We start from the raw sequence: 21702 nt of genomic DNA, 5'->3' as shown, positions 1-21702 counted from the left end.
CTCCCTTCCAGAGACTATTATCCACTGTTACTATAGACACCATCTCTCCCTACTATACCTGCTATCCCACAGTCACACTCCCTTCCCAGAGACTATTATCCACTGTTACTATAGACACCATCTCTCCCTACTATACCTGCTATCCCACAATCACACTCCCTTCCCAGAGACTATTATCCACTGTTACTATAGACACCATCTCTCCCTACTATACCTGCTATCCCACAATCACACTCCCTTCCCAGAGACTATTATCCCACTGTTACTATAGGCACCATCTCTCCCTACTATACCTGCTATCCCACAGTCACACTCCCTTCCCAGAGACTATTATCCACTGTTACTATAGGCACCATCTCTCCCTACTATACCTGCTATCCCACAGTCACACTCCCTTCCCAGAGACTTATCCACTGTTACTATAGACACCATCTCTCCCTACTATACCTGCTATCCCACAATCACACTCCCTTCCCAGAGACTATTATCCACTGTTACTATAGGCACCATCTCTCCCTACTATACCTGCTATCCCACAGTCACACTCCCTTCCCAGAGACTATTATCCACTGTTACTATAGGCACCATCTCTCCCTACTATACCTGTTATCCCACAGTCACACTCCCTTCCCAGAGACTATTATCCACTGTTACTATAGGCACCATCTCTCCCTACTATACCTGCTATCCCACAGTCACACTCCCTTCCCAGAGACTATTATCCACTGTTACTATTGGCACCATCTCTCCCTACTATACCTGCTATCCCACAGTCACACTCCCTTCCCAGAGACTATTATCCCACTGTTACTATAGGCACCATCTCTCCCTACTATACCTGTTATCCCACAGTCACACTCCCTTCCCAGAGACTATTATCCACTGTTACTATAGACACCATCTCTCCCTACTATACCTGCTATCCCACAGTCACACTCCCTTCCCAGAGACTATTATCCACTGTTACTATAGGCACCATCTCTCCCTACTATACCTGCTATCCCACAGTCACACTCCCTTCCCAGAGACTATTATCCACTGTTACTATAGACACCATCTCTCCCTACTATACCTGCTATCCCACAGTCACACTCCCTTCCCAGAGACTATTATCCACTGTTACTATAGACACCATCTCTCCCTACTATACCTGCTATCCCACAATCACACTCCCTTCCCAGAGACTATTATCCACTGTTACTATAGACACCATCTCTCCCTACTATACCTGCTATCCCACAGTCACACTCCCTTCCCAGAGACTATTATCCACTGTTACTATAGACACCATCTCTCCCTACTATACCTGCTATCCCACAATCACACTCCCTTCCCAGAGACTATTATCCACTGTTACTATAGACACCATCTCTCCCTACTATACCTGCTATCCCACAATCACACTCCCTTCCCAGAGACTATTATCCCACTGTTACTATAGGCACCATCTCTCCCTACTATACCTGCTATCCCACAGTCACACTCCCTTCCAGAGACTATTATCCACTGTTACTATAGGCACCATCTCTCCCTACTATACCTGCTATCCACAGTCACACTCCCTTCCCAGAGACTTATCCACTGTTACTATAGACACCATCTCTCCCTACTATACCTGCTATCCCACAATCACACTCCCTTCCCAGAGACTATTATCCACTGTTACTATAGGCACCATCTCTCCCTACTATACCTGCTATCCCACAGTCACACTCCCTTCCCAGAGACTATTATCCACTGTTACTATAGGCACCATCTCTCCCTACTATACCTGTTATCCCACAGTCACCACTCCCTTCCCAGAGACTATTATCCACTGTTACTATAGGGCACCATCTCTCCCTACTATACCTGCTATCCACAGTCACACTCCCTTCCCAGAGACTATATCCACTGTTACTATTGGCACCATCTCTCCCTACTATACCTGCTATCCCACAGTCACACTCCCTTCCCAGAGACTATTATCCCACTGTTACTATAGGCACCATCTCTCCCTACTATACCTGTTATCCCACAGTCACACTCCCTTCCCAGAGACTATTATCCACTGTTACTATAGACACCATCTCTCCCTACTATACCTGCTATCCCACAGTCACACTCCCTTCCCAGAGACTATTATCCACTGTTACTATAGGCACCATCTCTCCCTACTATACCTGCTATCCCACAGTCACACTCCCTTCCCAGAGACTATTATCCACTGTTACTATAGGCACCATCTCTCCCTACTATACCTGCTATCCCACAGTCACACTCCCTTCCCAGAGACTATTATCCACTGTTACTATAGACACCATCTCTCCCTACTATACCTGCTATCCCACAGTCACACTCCCTTCCCAGAGACTATTATCCTAATTATACTATCCCATTGTCTTTCCCAAGATGCTAGAGATAATCTACAAAGTGAAAAAATAAATTTATAACATAACCCTTTGGATGCCAACAAACCATTGCACATGTAAGGGCCACACTACTACCCACTTAATTCCTGCTTTCCAGCTTTTCTCTCTGAATCCAGACAGTTCTGAGGATTCATTATCCCCTTTATCAAAGCTGTGCCTGATGTACATGGGGATAATCACTAGGGGGCAATATAGGGAAATCTTTATACACAGTAGAAATTAATGTATTAGCCAGAACCAACCACAATTCTGCTTGAAAACCGGTCCCATACAGACCCTTTAATAACTGCCTAAGAAGTAAGTAGCTTTTTTATTTGCTACTATTTCTCTAAACCCTAATTGCATCCCAGGACAGTGGTAAATGAATATGTTGGTTCTGGATTAGATGAATGGACCTTATTACTAAACCCGATTAAACACAAGGGATTTATCTGTAGCCGGTTCCATATGTGATGGTTATAGGTGAAAGTAGTGGATCTTATAGAGAATCCAGGGCACCGACCCATTACCCGTAATCTCGGCGACTGCCAGGAACATTCTGATGGAATGACAGGAGATCATTTGCACTTAATCCCCAGGACCTGTATAGGGGATTTGAATTAAAGGATTTCTTCCGTTTCAATTACAAGGACACCTGGATTACAGTCAGGCTCGGCAGTGACAGCAGACATGGACATCGGCTTTTTAATCCCTGCCACAAAGAGGGGTGTCTCATCTGTCTCATCATCAAAGGGGAACTGATGCTGTGATTTATAACAAATAAATAACGCTATGGACAATGTTGAATACATTTGTTTTCCAATTCGTTTAGAATGTTTTGTTCCAAGGGAAAAAAAACCTTTAGTGGTCCCAGGGGGATGTAAACCCTTAAAGGGATACCCGCTCCTGGTTGTTTAAGGCCATTAGACCACCATTGGTTATTGTAATGAAGGAATGATGGAAGTTAAAGTTCTACAACAACTGGATGCTAAAGGCAACCTATCCCGCCTCTTTCTCTCGTTTACCTTCTATCCTTCTACCTCCCAAATAAATGTGGCACAGTGGTCTTCCTTACCTTGGGCCGCCCGACCGTGGCGACTGTCTACACTCGGCTGCCTCCGACTCTCCTGGAGTTCCTCGCTCCCTCCATCTAAGAAAAACAAAAATAACAACAACATCATGAGAAACATCTCCATAGACCAAAGGCCAAGATACTGCTCATGAAACCCCAAGCAACCAAATAAGAGCATTTCGGAATATTTCAGTTTTAGAGCGATGTCCCACTGCCCAATGTAAAATTTTTACCTTGCAACCAATCGACAACCTCCTTTGATCAGTCAATTACACACAGGCTATTTAAGGGTAAGGCCACACTAGGCGATAGCGCGGCGATTTGACTTGCGGCGACTTTTCGCCGCGACTTTTAATCCGCAATCGCTGGCGAAACTTTGGCGCTGGCGTCTATGGGGAATCGCACAAAATCGCCAGCGTAAAAACACGCAGCGATCTTTTTTCTATTGTCGCTCGAAATCGCCTAGCGAAGCGATTTCGAGCGACAATAGAAAAAAGATCGCCGCGTGTGTTTTTACGCAGCGATTCCCCATAGACGCCAGCGCCAAAGTTTCCCCAGCGATTGCCGTTTTTTTAGTCGCGGCGAAAAGTCGCCGCGAGTCAAATCGCCGCGCTATCGCTTAGTGTGGCCTTACCCTAAAGCAGAAGCCTGATTGGTTGCTGGAGCTTAGTGCACCAACACCCAATTGCAATGCAGAACTATATACATGTGATTTAATACAATGGAATTCAGGAGCAGTCTAATAGACACCTTGTCACTCACTGCTGCAGTTCCACCGCTGCTTCCACCTCACTCCCCAGAAAAACAAAGTTAAGAAAAACATTCCCAGATTAGATACACGTGTGCAAAGCCCATAAATATTTCATCCTGACGCTCAGTCTCAGACATATTTTGTCCCAGAAAACAGCTGGACCAAGGAAGGGTCAATCCATGTCACAATGGGAGAATCTAGAATCCTGCATTCCAGTTAGAACCAGTTACAGTTATCTGTCCCTCAAGTTGCAGTAGATGTTGCACCTGATCTGTAGGAGATCCATAGACTGGATGTTCCCCAAGGACAAGTAGTAGATCATGAGGTTTGACCAGTTGCCCAAATCAAGCTCCAGGTTCACAGAACATGTGACTTCAGGGGGAAAAGTACAACAGAAGGCCCTGCATTCAGAATACAGTTGGTTTTCCTTAGAAGAATATCTGGACCATCAATGCTCCATCATCTGTGGAACTAACAACTGCATAGTCCTTCCAAATCCCTAGAGATCCACCAATCAAATATTACATATAATGTACTCTAGATACGAGTTCTACTACAGGTGCATCATCCAGAATAATCGGAACCTGGGGCTTTCCAGATCAGGAGTCTTTCCATACGTTAACGAAGAAAAATGCAATAAACCCAATAGGCTGGTTTTGCTTAGTTGGGACCAAGTACAAGATACTGTTTTATTATTACAGAGAAAAATAAAAAACTTTTTTAAAAATAGTATTTTTTTTTTTAACTTTTTTAAAAACTAGTATTATTAGATTAAAATGGAAAAAAGTCTTAGATTAAAATGGAAATGGATTTTGGTTGACATGAATGCTCTTACAGTTTTCCCTGAAAGAAGCTTCAGATTACAGTTTTTGGTTGAGATGAAAGTTTTGAAATCCAATATATGAAAACTTAGATTTACAATTTCCCTATGAGATGAAAGCTGCGGGTTACGGTTTCCTTGGAAGAAGAAAGCTCCGGGTTACAATTTTTAATTTTGAGAATAAAGCTCTGGGTTAAGTTTTTGAGAGATGAAAGCTCCAGTTTACAGTTTCCCTGTGAAATGAAAGCTCTGGGTGAGAGTTTTTGGTTAAGATGAAGGCTAAGAGATAGTTTCCCTGGAAGAAGAAAGCTCCAGGTTACAGTTTTGGTTGAGATGAAAGCTCTGGGTTATCATTTCACTGGAAGAAGAAAGGTCCAGATTACAATTTTTGGTTGATGTGTAAACTCTGGGGTAAATTTCCGAGAGATGAAAGCTCTAGCGTACATTTTCCCTGGAAGAAAGCTATGGGTTATGGTTTCCCGGAAAGAAGAAAGCTCCAGGTTACAGTTTTGGTAGAGATGAAAGCTCTGGGTTAAGATGAAAGCAAAGAGATAGTTTCGCTGGAAGAAGAAAGCTCCAGGTTACAGTTTTGGTTTAGAGGAAAGCTCTGGGTTACAGTTTCCCTGGAAGAAGAAAGCTCCAGGTTATATTTTTTGGTTGATATGGAAACTCTAGGTTATCATTTCACTGGAAGAAGAAAGCTCCAGGTTACAGTTTTGGTTGATATGAAAACTCTGGGGTAAATTTTCGAGATATGAAAGCTCTAGCTTACATTTTCCCTGGAAGAAGAAAGCTCCAGGTTATATTTTTTGGTTGATATGGAAACTCTAGGTTATCATTTCACTGGAAGAAGAAAGCTCCAGGTTACAGTTTTGGTTTAGAGGAAAGCTCTGGGTTACAGTTTCCCTGGAAGAAGAAAGCTCCAGGTTATATTTTTTGGTTGATATGGAAACTCTAGGTTATCATTTCACTGGAAGAAGAAAGCTCCAGGTTACAGTTTTGGTTGATATGAAAACTCTGGGGTAAATTTTCGAGATATGAAAGCTCTAGCTTACATTTTCCCTGGAAGAAGAAAGCTCCAGGTTACAGTTTTCAGTTGAGATGAAAGCTCTGTGTTATATTTTCCAAGGAAGAAGAAAGCTCCAGGTTACAGTTTTGGTTGATATGAAAACTCTGGGGTAAGTTTCCGAGAGATGAAAGCTCTAGCTTACATTTTCCCAGGAAGAAGAAAGCTCCAGGTTACAGTTTTCGGTTGAGATGAAAGCTCTGTGTTATATTTTTCAAAGAAGAAGAAAGCTCCAGGTTACAGTTTTGGTTGATATGAAAACTCTGGGGTACATTTTTGAGAGATGAAAGCTCTAGCGTATATTTTCCCTGGAAAAAAGCTATGGGTTATGGTTTCCCTGGAAGAAGAAAGTTCCAGATTAGTTTTTGGTTGAGATGAAAGCTCTAGGTTAGAGTTTCCAAGACATAAAAGCTCTACATGATTGTACAAGATAGGAATAATGATCTTCAGCAAACAGTATCAGCCTTGTTCCAATTCCCATTGTCTTTAACGAAATCTATCCCAGATAATATACACACAAAGGGTACTGCAAATAAAGAGCATTGGGGGGTCTCCCTGTATATAAAACAATAGCACAGCAGCTATGGGTGAGTGGAAGGGTCAGTAAATCAGATATATCTACAATACAAACACACAGCTGGATTATTTATTTCTTTCCTAGAAAGCACTTAGCCTTGATGTGATTACAGGTTTGGCCGACAGACAGACAGACAGACAGACAAAGGAGCGGCGGTGGCCGAGGGGAAAGTTAAACGGTGAACGCGCAGAGTTTATGGAAGGCAAAGAGAATAATTCATGGAGCGGACGCGGCACAAAAGCAGTTTTATTGATTCCCCCTCGCTGCTGCGTATGATTTAAAGGCAAGTCATGTGCTTAGAACTAAAGAACATAATCACTGCCCCCAAGTGTTTCCTGTGTAACGAGCAGTTAAATGTGGCACAGAGGTTTCATCTGGAAAGGGTTAACATGGAGGGGGAATAAAAACCCGAGGTAGCCATCTTTAGTAAGGGCATAGCATAAGTAACACAGGCACAATTCCCAGCTTTCAGAGCATCTTTATTAGGATTCTGTTCAATAGGTTTCTGGCTCTGGTGCAGATGTTCCAGATATCGGAGGCACAAAAGAGCCGCATGAGAATATCTGGGAGATCGGGGCTGATGAAAGAGACACTGCAGTGCAGTCAACTAATTTATTCCATTTCTGCTGCATCCTCACCCTTTCTCCACTCAATAACCTGCCCCGTGTCCTGTATCATATCCCAAACACGCTGGTACCGAGGGGCTTTGTGTACTTGTAATGAGTATTTAGTAATACACACAGCAAACATAGTCACACCACAGGGGAGAGCTAGAGACGGCTGCGGCATTGTAACAATACAGGGCTGCTACACATTGCAGATCATACAACAGCACTGAGCCGTGAGATACATAGCAGCATGTATTATTTAGTATTTTGATTACATGACTATAAACCTGGACTATGTGACAAAAGTTGCAGTTGCTAGCCAATTTAGCCATACAGATGCTGTTTCTACCTTACAATGGGGAACATCTCCCGAAACTACAAACAGGTCATACATACAGTACATACATACATACATACATACATACATACATACATACATGACCATAAATCAATGGTGCAACTCTATAAAACCAAGCAGAAAAACTAAGGCTCCACTATCTGTCCATCAGCTTATCTACCTATCCATTCACCTACATCCTGACGAAGGAGCCCTCCATGAAAAGGTTGTAGTTGTTTGGCTTGGCACAATTAAACACAAACACAGTGTAAATCCCTGTAATGTATTCTACCTGTGTGCTGGAGTATTCATTGCTCCTATCTACCTATCCATCCACCTAACCACTCATCTACCCATCTATCCAACCACCCATCTGCTCATCCATTCACCCAACCACTCATCTACCCATCTATCCAACAATCCATCTACCTATCCATCTACTCATCCCTATCTACCCATCTATCTAACCAACCAACCATCCATCTACCTATCCAGCTACCCATCTATCTAACCACCTATCTACCTATCCCACTACGCATCCATCCACCAAACTATCCAGCCACCCATCTACCTATCCAGCTACTTATTAATCTACCCAGCTATCCAACAATCCATCTACCTATCCATCTACTTATCCCTATCTACCCATCTATCCAACCAACCACCCATCTACCTATCCAGCTATCATATTTCTAACCACCTTTCTACCTATCCCTCTACACATCCATCCACCAAACTATCCAACCACCCATCTACCTATCCAGCTACTCATCCATCCACCCATCTATCCAACCACCCATCTACTTACCCAGCTATCCATCTACTCATCCATCTATCCAACCAACCATCTACCTATCCAGCTATCTACCAACTTATCCATCTATCCAACCACCCATCTACCTATCTAGATATCCATCCAAGCCAATAAGCTAATGAAAGCAACAGGCTAATCGACTTGGCTCTTACACAGACAATAAAGTGATAGACTTACGTTATCAGTGGCTCAGGAGGTGAGGGCACTAACATTAATGATCCCCTGTAACGACTCTATTTAACCACTGGACACAATCAATTTATTTCACTCTAAAGAATTTCCGAGCTGCCACAATCAGACAAACGCAGGCTGGATTCTCTGGGGCAAACAAGCTGTTGTGAGGTAAGTAAAAATACGCAGGACAAGGCAGCAATGCAATATATCAGTATTACCCAACTGTCACTGGGTACAACCTCTGGAGGGCATCCCTGGCATCCATATTGAGCACTATATAATGCCATTCCTTTTTTTCTGCAGCATTACAGCAGCTGATAAAGAGCGGGCATCATTCTGTGAAATATCAGCACGCACGGACGCAGTAGAAATATTAAAAACCCATCAGTTTGGGTTAGAAGCCGAGTCCTTAATATCCTGCCGAGTCTCCGTTGGATCTTTCTCCAGCAGGAAATCATCACTCGGCTCAGCCGCACACAATATGGAGATGATAGATGAGCGCTGTCACCAGGTAGCACAAGGGTAAGCCTCACAGTGCCGGATGGTAATATAATATTTATAATACACAGTGATGTCACAACAATGTAGAGACGCAGGTTAATGCAAATGGGACGCACAATGACATACACAGCAAATGAGCCACAATAGCAAGTGCCATCATTTCCTTTGAATCCTCTACAATACAACGGGATACAGCCCGATTACTCAACTAATAGCAACAAACAAGGACAGGAGTTCTAGGGGGTTCTATGTATTAAATTCCAGCCTCTCTAACCCAAGAAATGGCTGTATAAACAGGTTGCTCTTTACCCAAGAACCCAACTCAGGCCCCTATTAAGTCTCATCAAACCCCACAACTTCCAGTCCTATCTAATGCCTTAATGCCTCCTCCCGAACGTCACTCCCTCTCATATGTTCCTTCTTGTCTACAGTCCAGTGGCTGGTGGACTTTTTCCATTCAAGTCCCCCTTGAAGGGACAACCCTTGTTCCGACCCCCTTTAGCTCATAACCAAGTTCCAGATACAAGATTTATCATTTATCAGCCTTTCGTTAGTGTTCCGACAATATGTAGGACAACAATCCCGACCATCAAAACTTGGTTTGCAGGTGCATGTAGGAGGGCATCTCACCCTAACTGTACCTCAAGCTAGGCTTTCATGTGTATCTAACCGGCCTTCAGATGAGCTGCCCAAAACACTACCCAAGCCCACCAGGAGGGCCAGACCCTTGGTTTAGTTTCTCATTAGGAAGATATCCATATCGTTTTCAGCCAACAACCTCATGTTCCTCCTAAAACCCAAAGGTTTCTCACCTCCTCCAGTTCTCCCAACAGAACACCCTGAACAAATATCAAGAAGTCTGTAGACTCTCCTCATATACTTTTCTCCTTGGACATATCACCTTCTTCTGCAGATAAGACAACCATCTCTTCCCAGGAGCATGCCTTCACCTTCCACTATCCATACCTACTTATCTCTTCTTTATTTATGTTCCGTCTGGAAATCTTTCCCTATGAGGTCAGTTAAAGAGAACATATGGACTGTTGCATAGACTTGTGCAGTAGGTTGAATACCAGAAGAGCAATGCTGGAATGGGGAGGGCACAGGAGAGGGTATGGGTGGTGGGGCACTTCTATGTTTATGCTCATCGTGTTACTTGTGTTTCATTAAGGGCTGCCAGTGGAGGGTCAGGTTTTGGGTAAAGCTGTTAAGGATTAAAAATGTGGGTGGTGGAACCTGGCTCAGAGGTTGGCAGGTAAAGGGCACACATACATAAAAAAACATGTAAACGATTAGTCTACATACGGCCAAATTGTGTAGCAGATTATGGGATTTGCCGTGCGGTAGAGAGTAAATTAGAAGGACAGTTCTACACGGCTTCCAATAAACATTTGTTACAAATCTTCAGTAGTTTTACATTTATTTCCATGTCCTAAAGTGTTATTATTGGGTTTATATACCCTTTAACATATTTATTTATTGGCTGGTTGGCGTCTCAGTTTCAGACTTCACTAGGAATTCGGGATATGAGACAGTGGGGCCCAAGGAAGGGGTAGGTGCTGAATCAGAAGGAAGGGAGGCGCTTTAGAACATTATTCTCCTGATCCGTATTCCAAGGGAACATTAATCCCAGTACAGACACAACCCAAACATCACAGTACTAATATGTCCAGCCTATTTATACATTACACATGGGCAACCCAATGTCTAATTGGCACCCTGAGCTCTGCCTGACACTTAGATCTTGATTACAGAGTTCCCATCTTGTTTTCACTAAGAAGTCACCTGGGAAGCCTCTCCCATTGGCCCCATAAACAGGTTAAAGATTTAGGAAAACGCCACTGAATATGAATAATATACCTGTGCAGGAATGGGTGCCGTATTTAGGGTGGGCCACAGAGGTTCATAGATTGAGAGATTGAGGTGGGAATTAGAAACCCCTGACCTCAGATTTCCACGGTGCAGTTTGAATTACAACATTAAGGTGAAGTTCCCCTTTAAGGGGAAGCACCTGGAAAGGAAAATATTTTTACAAGCTTTACCTTCATGTGATTCATAAAAAGGCGGCTCAACAGGCTTCTCTTCGAAGGGTTTCCCATGACACAAGCGATGCCGGTAAGGTATGCGGCTCTCCTTAAATGAGATCATTCTCTCAACGGGGTCCTGCCCACGGCGTCCGGGGGCACAAAGATCTGCCCGCCCGTAGGACACACTGCTGCGAGAGACAGACGGAATGGCAAGATCTCACCCCAAACCAGCGTGAAGAAGAGTTTCTATAAGAGGCGTGTGCCTGGAACAAAGCCTCGTCCCTTCCCCATTCATGTCTGGCCACCTTAACTAGGGGCGAGGTTGTGCGTAATCGGTATGGTCGCTCCCTCTGGCAGAACAATGGGTGAACAAATCAGTTTTACAGGGACCCGGAACAGCATACAAGGCTGCAGGGGTCGGCTGTTAGGGTTTCTACCTAAGTCGACAAACTTCCGGTTATACTTGCCCTTTAATACATAGAAGCACATATATACGTGTGTACTGATCCCCCGGGGTAAGTGAGACCACACGCCCTGTAATTAAAGTCCCAATTCAACTGTAAACAAAGAGTGTAAATGAGCCGTGGGCTGTGAGCTCCCGTGTCCAACATCCCATTAGTAAATAGAGCAGAGAACGGGGCTGTAAATAGGATTGACTCCAGGGGGTCGCTCTCCCTGTTTAACGTTGCCCAACAGATACAAATGAAACCTTTTAAAGTCACTATATGTAATGAGAATGATCCATTTACTTGTCTACTCTCGCTCAGCTCCGCACCCCCATATACCCAACGTAATCATTGCACGGACGCAGGGGGATTCGTCGGCGTATTTTGAAAAGTTGGCCGTCACCTAAGAAATGGTTTAAGCTCCTTCCTTTAAATCACTGAGCAGCAGTTCTGTTGTGCTTTACGGCAGAGGTTCTCGCTTTCTTTATAACAGGGAATTCAGAGCACGGAGCTCGGACATCCCATCAGTACAATGCATCTCAGCAGCAGCAGCAGATCAGGCAGGAAAGCTTGGCAAGAATATCAAATATAAAATGTACATGGAGGGCCCCGTTTGGCCCTTGTGTATTACAATGACATAACAGCGGGACAGCGCAGGATCCGGCCGGCTCCCATACTTGTTTCTGAGATCCATTCACAGGACAGTACAAACAGCCCATTCTGCAGCCATAATAATAATAATTATAATATTATTCCTGGAATGAGCAGCTCAGGGGCAGGAGGGCCAACAGCTGCGCCCTGTACCCGACTGCACTTCAATAGCCGAGATCTTCTCTTTAATCGGAACTAATGTGATGTGGCAGCCTCATAAATATTCAGCACATGCGTCTCAGCACCAACGTCACCGCCAGTTTAATGGGCGGCCGGGATATTAATGTGAATAAATCACAGCGACTCCACAATAATTACTGGACGGTGGGAGCGAGGAAGGGCCGGTGGGGCACTCGGATCTTAATGAAAAGCTCAGAGAATGCGGCAGATCCTTTCATTCCTAAACGGACACTCAGAAGCGTCTATTTTTCCCCAATCATTGTGCTGCAACTGCCGCCAATGTGTCTAGCGCAACTGCCGCCAATGTGTCTAGCGCAACTGCCGACAATGTGTCTAGCGCAACTGCCGACAATGTGTCCGGCGCAACTGCCGCCAATGTGTCCGGCGCAACTGCAGCTGCCGCCAGTTTGTCCGGCGGAGCTGCAACTGCCACCAATGGGGAAAGGGTTGAAACGGATATAATAAGGCATGATGGCACCAGGGAAGGTTTGCTGGACCCATGGTTTAGGGTGTATAATAAAAGATGGTGGTTCCAGTATCTGCAACTGCCGCCAACGTGTCAGGCAAGGGCTATTACTGTGAATGTATACTAGGGCAAGTAGGTGGCAAAGTGCCAGGTAAAGGGGCCACAATTGTGGGACAGTATATAGTAACTCAAGCCATAACCTTATATTGTACGTAGGGTAATCAATATGGCAGCTCCCACCCATAAATATATACATTAGTAAGTAAAAATGAGCATAAATAGAAATATACAGAGAAGGAATGTCCTGATCACACATTAGGGCAGTGATTTCCAAGCTGTAGGGCGTAGAATGGCACAGAATGTTAGCTGGAGGGCCCAGTCTAAAGGGCATTTAGGGCGAGTGTAGGGGAGCTCTCAGCTTCAATCTTAGGCCACTTTTAATTGGCTTCTATAAATACAAAGAATAAACAGGCTAAACCAACGCTATTTCTCTGTACATTATAGAAATGCCACTTGGGTTTAGTTTCCCTTTTTTTTTTTTTTACTTATTTCCGCAGTGAATTGACATCAGGCTGCAAAAAAAAAAAAAACAGTGCAAATTTGCTGCCGTAAAAAGGGATTAATATTCAAACTGCCATGAATAATTTATCACTTTATCTGCTGGAAATCTTGCTCCGTCAGCCACAGCTTTAACTTCAGAGCCCCCGGCGGGCAAAGTGTTAAACCCAATCTGGGCATGTGATCACCTTGTTGTCACATTAATGAACATGAGCTAAAAAGGTAAAGGAGGGGGAGACATAATAATATTAAACTTGGCTTCGGCGACGGTTACTTTGTAAAAACGTCAGCGGCTCCTGCCAACGAGGCCCCGGCTCAGTCGTTACAATGGAACCCGCCATGAATAATGGATCTCTCACAGCTGCCAAGCGCCCACCCTTCTCTCCAGGGGGTCCCCCAGCTCACGGGCTTCCCTGGCTCTCCCAATGCACCTGTCTGAAGTCTCCAGAAACCTACAGCACCACCAGAGCTTACAATCAAAAAAATCAGCTTGATTTTTGGCAAGGGGGGCGGTATATGTCTGTATTACTTCCCCCTCCTGGAAAAGGAGGTGCAGCAGTTGTAACATTTGACCTACATCAAGTAGCCAAAACGTCATAGCCCCCCCCCCCCCCCCCACCGGAAAGAAAAAGCAGAACCGGATTAAAATTTCTAGGTGGGTTCTGGCTGCAACACCGACTACAGTCCAGGCAACAAAGAGAGATTTGCCACCCACCTGCCGAGTTGGGGGTTCAGAAATCACCCCAAAGAAAGATACATCAAGGCTACAGATTACTGTACAACTCCCAGCACCCTCTGTCAGCAGGAGGACAATACATCAATTAAAGAGCCACCACTGAAGATGGGCTCAGCTTTTAAATCCCAAATTTTTCGGCACAATTACAGGCACCCAACGGTGATGCACCTCATTAATCTGCCACTGCAGGAATTCGTTTCCCATAACTTACGGGGGTCACGGCGACCCATTTTGAGGAGGATGGGAATCCCGACATTATACATAAACACCTGCCCTTTTTACCTTTTTTGTATTTGATGTGCATTCTGCCCCTGACGAAGACCACCAACATGGTCGAAACGCGTAGGGCTGTTTACTAATATGTGTTTGATGCAATAAATTTTTGACTTTTTATATAGACGGAGTGTGCAATCCATATATCTGTTTGGTATTATATTCACTGGGAGGCTTTATTTGGGCAGTCTCCATAGGGTTGGCATTTGTTCTATTGGGTGTGCGCTTTCCAAATTCTAGTCTTATACATAAACATCAGCAGCAGCACCGCTACCATTTATATACGGCCACTAGAGGTGCTGTTGTATTGAGGTCAATAGAGGACGACCTAGACATGTATATGTAATATATAAATAAATACAAATATGGCGGCTTCCTACCAGGGTCACCATCAGTAATCATGGGGCAACATACTACTTTGTTAAACAAGGCCTGGCACCCCAATTATAAGCCCACTGCTTACCAGGGCCCTATGGGTGGTGGGTCCTGCCTATTCCCATTTAAACCAGTTTTTATATGGGTTGTCCAGTCCAAAACTACGGGGCCCGTGACAACATCACCCCCTGAAGGCAATCCTGGCTCATAGGAACAAGTATAAATTGGGAGAGGGGTAGAAGTGGGACTATATAGACACAGAGCCGAAACAATTGCTGAAAAATTGGGATCCCACAGACGTAAGAGGGGCACTGGAGATAGAGAGAGATGGCACCCTGACTCACAGATGCCAAAGCCAAGATCCAGCATGGAACCCGATTGCTCATCCCCACAAGAGGATCTAATGAGCATAAATTAGCACCACAATGCCGAGAGATAGGTTATCAGCCATCAGAGCCGCGGGAGATTTCATTATCTCTTTAGACAGTCTCCGAGGGGTGAAGCCCACCTGCCGGGAACGCAGAATTCTGACACGGGACATAAAGCAAAGCTGCGCTACTCCATTAGTAGGAGGCAAAGAGCCAACAGACATCGACAGCAAGTACAGGGTTAACGGGTTCCACTGGAGAAAGATACAACATGTAAGGGGGTCATACGGAGGGGCAACAAAATGCTGGCAAATACCCTTCAACGGACTCGAATGGTGACCCTGCTGCTGGGGGTCTATTGATGGGTTGTTCCTAGGGTTTGGGTCAGCTGATCACCACGATAGTCAATTAATTAATCATTTGCCAGTTTTGGGTTGAGCACAGTCACCATTATAGACACCATAAAGCCGCAGTCGATATTCATAATGACTAGGGGTCTCATTAATTATGCCTGGAATTACCTGCTTAGAAGAGAGTGAGCACCTTATCAGTCTAATGCCCCCCTCATTCCCTCTATATACAGCAGTGATGGGGTCACACCCCTGACCCTATGTCTTACGCAGTCCCCATCATAACTCAGTGCCAGTGATAACTAGCGGTTATGCCAACCAATCATAATACAATATATCTCCATGCGGGATTATCAAGACAAATAGAGGGGCTAAATAGGGGGGCTGCTACATGGTTGGGCAAATCACATTCTCTCTAGACCCAACACATGGGCACTGCCACACATTAAGGCTAAATTCATATAAAGAAAAGGCACCGCAACATACAGAGGGCAATCCCGCTCTATTGTCAGTAATGGGGCACAAGGGGGACTTGTCTCTCTCTTATACCAATAAATGGGCATCGGGCTGATCTCCTTCAGGTTTGAATAAATAGACACTGCTATATAGAGGGGCTAATCTCTCTTTAGGGCTTATAAAGGGGCAAATCTCTGTATCGGGAACCGCAGCAACGACAGCCTCACCTCTGGCATCAAATGACGGGCACTGCAACAGACCCTCTGATACAGAGAAAGGGGCAATGCCTATTTATCTTCAGCTGCCCAATAGCTGCAAAGTGACACAATTGATATTCTTGGTGAAATTACAGCCACCCCAAGACAACTGTGACTCTGGAGGGGGATATTGTCAACTGCCCCCCCCCCCGATGTCCTACCCAACAACCAGCCCTAAATGCAGCTTTTATCTCCTGCACAAAGGGCTCAACCTTGTAGAACAAACATCTCAACCCACCTGGACACCAGACAGTCTCTCCTACCCCCGCATCACCCCAAATGGATTTCACCCTTTTTATGGAAGGGGAGAATGTAATCTAACAAAGGGTCATAAGGTCAGGGTAGAAGACACTATTGGGGAATGTTAATGAATGAGATCCTAAAACTCCAGCAGAGCATGACCCTGAATGAGCTCAGTCCCTGGGAAGGTTACACACCTGCAGGACCATTTGGTGCCTTCCCATTAAATAAATACAGCTGGGCACCATCCAGAGGGAAGGCTAAGAGCATCCTAACTTCATTCCCCAGTGCCAAAAAGAAATGATGTTTCTGGAATATTTGCGGAGTCTCCGAGATACAAAGGAAATGGCTGGAGTTGCAAGGGGAACCTTCCATGGAATGAAATATGACTGCACCAGCTCCGCATGGAAAGTAACGCTGCAGTAAGCGGGTATAGAGGTGTCAATGGAACACCTGAGCAGGACTGGGCAGAAGAGCAGGAGATAAAGGATACCCACCTCAACTGGAGAAGGCAGAGGACTGCAGCATTGTGCTGGGCTCCTGAAGGACACGGGTGGAAGAAGGCGGCAGAGCAGCGGTGGAGTTAGCACATTTGGTGCCAGCCTCGTGCATACTGCAGTGTGAGTGTTAGAGTGTGTGCAATGAACCCTCAGACGTAGCACAGGTACCTACGCATCAGCCTTTCAGCTGCAGACACACTTCCAGCCTCCTCCGCAGGGGGGGGGGAGTAGGAGGAGGTGCAGACACTTTCATTTTTCATTAACCCATCAGCTCCAGCACCTCCTCTGCAGTTGGGATTCGGCACATACAGGGAGAGAGAGAGGGGAGCATCAATTTTGGAGGGGGGTAGAGACAGGAAACGAGCCATATTGGATTTAGCCGAAAAGTTTATGGAAAACGTTGATGATGAACAGTCAACAAGCCCTAAACCTGCACCCCCTGACTTTCCTCTCCATCAAAGCTTAGATCCAAATCCAAACTAGAACCCAGGCAAACAAGGGATAAATTCTGCACCCAAATAACACTTTGGCCACTTCACACATGAACATGCAGATAATAACAGCTGTGCAGAATAACAACGGCAATATGTTTAAACATGTCTAGTAAAATATAACTAAGGTGAGCTTGGTGGCCGCCAGGAGCACTGAATTGAAGGAACCAGAAGTCCTGGCCTTCAGTCTGGAAGTGGGACATGCCGATTCCTTTACTAACTTCAGACTGTAAGAATCCACAGAAAGCCGGTGACATGGACTTGGCCGGGCTACGCGGATATCATCAGAATGGGCTGTTTATGGAAGCTGGAAGCCAAGCGTGACTCTAGGAAGGGATGGCCGGCTGCCATTACTAGCGCGCACACAGGGTTCATCCGAGCCAAGTCATCAATAACAGAAATCTGGGTAAGCTCAGCACATTCATCAACATGGATTTCTCTGTGTTCAATGCCCCAAAGTCTTGCATAGAAAAGCAACAGGAGTTCCATCACAAAATAACACATTCATGGACCAATAAGAGGCTCTAAAGGCCAAGCTTAGGGAATATAATAGCTGCTATACCAATCTGCCCTTCATATTTGTCTAATGGTTATATTAATAAGTAAATGCACAATTCTCTCTCCATCTCTCTGGCTTTATTTAACGAAGCTTCCTCAGGGTCTTCTTGAATGATCCTACCTTACTAGGACATTTCTCTTCAATAGAGGCCCAAAGATGAATCCAAGTCTGAAGCTTGTTGGAAGTTCAACAAGACTCCCAGAGTGGTTACCAAGTTGGCCCTCCAGGATAACACTTCAATAAAGCACTCTGAAATATAAGTTAAGAGCTTTGAAGAAACCATCACGTTTGGGGGGAGTTGGTGGTTTTGGCAAATGCCATGCTACTCTGGTGGCCACAATTGAACAGAATACAGGATAGCAATAACTGGTATGTCAAGTCCTTACAGTTGTTGGCCCTTGAAGCCCCCATTGTTTTGGAACCTCTTCCAACTCTACCTCCTTTACAACAGAGATACGCAACCATTGGCTCTTGAGTGGAATCTTGCATGCAACCCCATTAGAAGTTGCTGCCAACAACATCACATTGGGTACACCGTGGATACTACAAGCCAACAACAGTCAGTCCACAGACAACCCATGAGAGCAGGTCTACAAAAGGTTGGGGGACTCCTTCCATCGAGTGTCAGGGGTGGGGAGCAGTGCACCTCCTTCAGGTAGAGTACAAGGTAAAGCCATATACCCTGATAATTCACCAACTGACAACCCAAGTCTATAGAAGCACAGACTATTCTCCTTTCCAATTTATGGTACATAAGGAACCACATCTATGAAGTGATGGATGGGAAGGTGCTGAGGTTCAAAAATGAAAGAGTCCCACATGTCCAAGAACATTAACCCCAGACTGTGCCATTAGACTGTAAGGGGGGGGCGGGCGGCCAAGTTTGGATTCCGATCAGAAGGAAAATGCCGGCTCTCCTTCCATGGAAGCTGTGAGTCTCAAGCAAGAAGCATATTTTTCCACTTAATCTTGGCCCCTGACTGGACAGCTGTATCTTTATTTTAATGAACGGCAATAATATGTTATGAACGACTTGATGAATTAAAATTATACAACATAAATCACAGGATGTTATAAAGAGTCTTGCTGGTCGCGGGCCAGGCAGTACATCAAGGCTCACATTCTAAATCAAAGGCTACAGCTCGGCTCTGCATCCAGCGTTACTACTTCATTCTGTCCAATGTAAGGAACATAAAAGGGGATCTAAGAGCCCCATGAGGTTAAATAATCCCGGCTCTTCTTGGAGAGCCCCCAAATAACTGACCCACACATTTGTATCGGCTGAGGAGCATCACGTCACTCTGTTCCATGAAGACTTTCAATTTGAGGTTGAACTCAGAGAGTATGAGGTGCACATGAGCACTTACTGGAATTAAACCCTACAGCACTGATCCAGGGATCTGTCAATGGCCTACCAACTTAGGTGGTTGACTAGTGCAGGCCCTGAGGTCGGCTTTAAAAAGGAGGTGCAATATAAACCAACAGAGATGTTCTAGCTCACCTAACTAGTCACTTATAGCTCATGATTTTGTATTAAATGTATGTTGTCTCACATTGGAGTCAACCATTAAGAAGAACCTTTTGATCAGTCACCTCAGTATAGGGAGATGCTTGCCTGGGGTGATTCAGCCAAGTCTTATTAAGCTGATAAATCACAGGCAGTTATATCTTGGTTATTGGCCCTGCTGGGTCAACTTGTAATTTGCGCCAGAGCCCAGAATCAATCTCTTCCCATAACTGCTCTATTTCCATTGACTTGTTATGAAAAGAGTACAACCACACAGACACACAAAGTGCGATCAATAAACCCCAAACATTCTGTTCATGGTCTGTAAAGGGACTTCAATTGTACTGTTTGTGTTACACACACACAGATATATGAGCTTTCTCTATTGCATGTATTGACTTGGAACCTTCCCAGTAAAATGGCACTAGTCTCCTATGATTATGTTACTTTAGCTCAATGACATACATACAACTCATATAAACTCTAAATTTGAGGCAATGTACCCCATACGTGCATATTACCCCAGAGGTTTGAGAGGAAGGGGGGCAACTGCCTTGGAATTGGGGTTGTAGATGGGACTGAACAAGTGCTACAAGATAAAAAGTAGCTCCAAGCCAACATACGAAGATACAAGATGTTTAGTTCTTCACTAGTTGTAAGCCATGGTTTCACCCACATTGGCATTAACAACAGGCTCCGCAATAATCACATGTTCAAATCTTCTTATTCTGCATACTATTTATCATATTGATTTTTATGGTTTATTGTGAAAACCAAATAAATTATTTCAAATCACATGTTCAGTGATCAATGTGCCTCTTTCCTGGCATGTCAACCGGAGGGGACCTTCAGTGCTCCATGTGTTATTGGCCTAAGGCTAATATTACACATTGAGATTAGAAGCTGCTACTTGTAGCTACTAGTTCTACAAGGTTGTAGGTATTGTTGTTTGTTACTAGGTAACTAAAAATGTATAAGAAGTAAATAGATTACAAGTAGCAACTACTAATCCTGGAGTATCCGGGAATTGTGCATTTACTGAGATTTGCTGAGAATGGCTATTTACAAATGCACCAGCATGAAAGTAAATCAGGATGATTTTGGGGAGAATATCTTTGTTCTAGATGCATCTGAAAGTTTAGCATTAACGTAAATGAGGGTGAGATTTGGGCAGAATGACTATTTACAGGGGTCCCCAACCTTTTTAACCCGTAAGCCACATTCAAATGTAAAGAGAGTTGGGAGCAACACATGAAAACGTTCTTTGGGGTACAAAATAAGGACTAAGATTGGTTATTTGGTAGCCCCAATGTGGACTGGCAGCCTACAAGAGGCTCTACTTGGCAATATACTTAGTTTTTATGCAATTAAAATTAGCTTTCAAACTTGAAATTCAAAAATAAGCACCTGCTTTAAAGGACCCTGAGAGCAACATCCAAGGGGTTGGAGAGTAACATGTTACTCACGAGCTACTGGTTGGGGATCACTGTTCTACTAGATACACATAAATGATGAGGGTCGATTAGGGAGGCTTTTGGAAGGAATGTGTATTTACTCTACTACATACACCTAAATGTCTAGCTTGAGGGTCAGTTAGGGTGGCATTTTGAGACTTATTCATTCTGCTAGATACACCTGGATATCCAGATTGGGGGTCAAATAGGGTGGCATTTAAAGAGAATACCTATTTAATTTGCTAGATACAACTGGATATTCAGCTTGCAGGTCAAATATGGTGGGATTTGGCGAGAACACCTATTTACTCTGCTAGATACATGTGGATGTCAAGCTTGATGGTCAATTAGGGTGGCATTTGGAGAGAAGACCTATTTATTCTGCTATATCAGGGGTCCCCAACCTTTTTTACCCGTGAGCCACATTCAAATATGAAAAGAGCTGGGGAGCAACACAAACATGGGAAAGTCCCTTGGGGTGCCAAATAAAGGCTGTGATTGGCTATTGGGTAGCCCTTATGTGGACTGAAAGTCTACAAGATGCTCTACTTGGCTCTATACTTGGTTTTTATGCAATTAAAACTTGCCTTCAAGCCTAGAATTTTAAAATAAGCACCTGCTTTGAGGACACTGAGAGCAACATCCAAGGGGTTGGAGAGCAACATGTTGCCCGCGAGCTACTGGTTGGGGATCACTGT

General features: G+C 44.4%; 1 protein-coding gene across 5 annotated transcripts in view; it reads right to left on the bottom strand.

Moving 5' to 3' along the window:
- The window catches only part of LOC108700860 (protein TANC2), a 180767-nt gene that overhangs the window by 80624 nt on the left and 78441 nt on the right, over nt 1–21702 (bottom strand). For 4 of the 5 annotated variants that reach the window (XM_018234875.2, XM_041577258.1, XM_041577257.1 and 1 more), the window contains one exon: nt 3466–3540. In XM_018234875.2, coding sequence (XP_018090364.1) covers nt 3466–3540 — 75 coding nt within the window. Of the gene's footprint in view, nt 1–3465; nt 3541–16990; nt 17165–21702 lie in introns of those variants that run through there. The other variant, XM_041577259.1, reaches the window with a different exon arrangement.

Source organism: Xenopus laevis, chromosome 9_10L (genome assembly GCF_017654675.1).
Source record: "Xenopus laevis strain J_2021 chromosome 9_10L, Xenopus_laevis_v10.1, whole genome shotgun sequence".
Taxonomy (NCBI): Eukaryota; Metazoa; Chordata; class Amphibia; order Anura; family Pipidae; genus Xenopus; species Xenopus laevis.
This window is presented reverse-complemented; position numbering and strand designations above follow the sequence as displayed.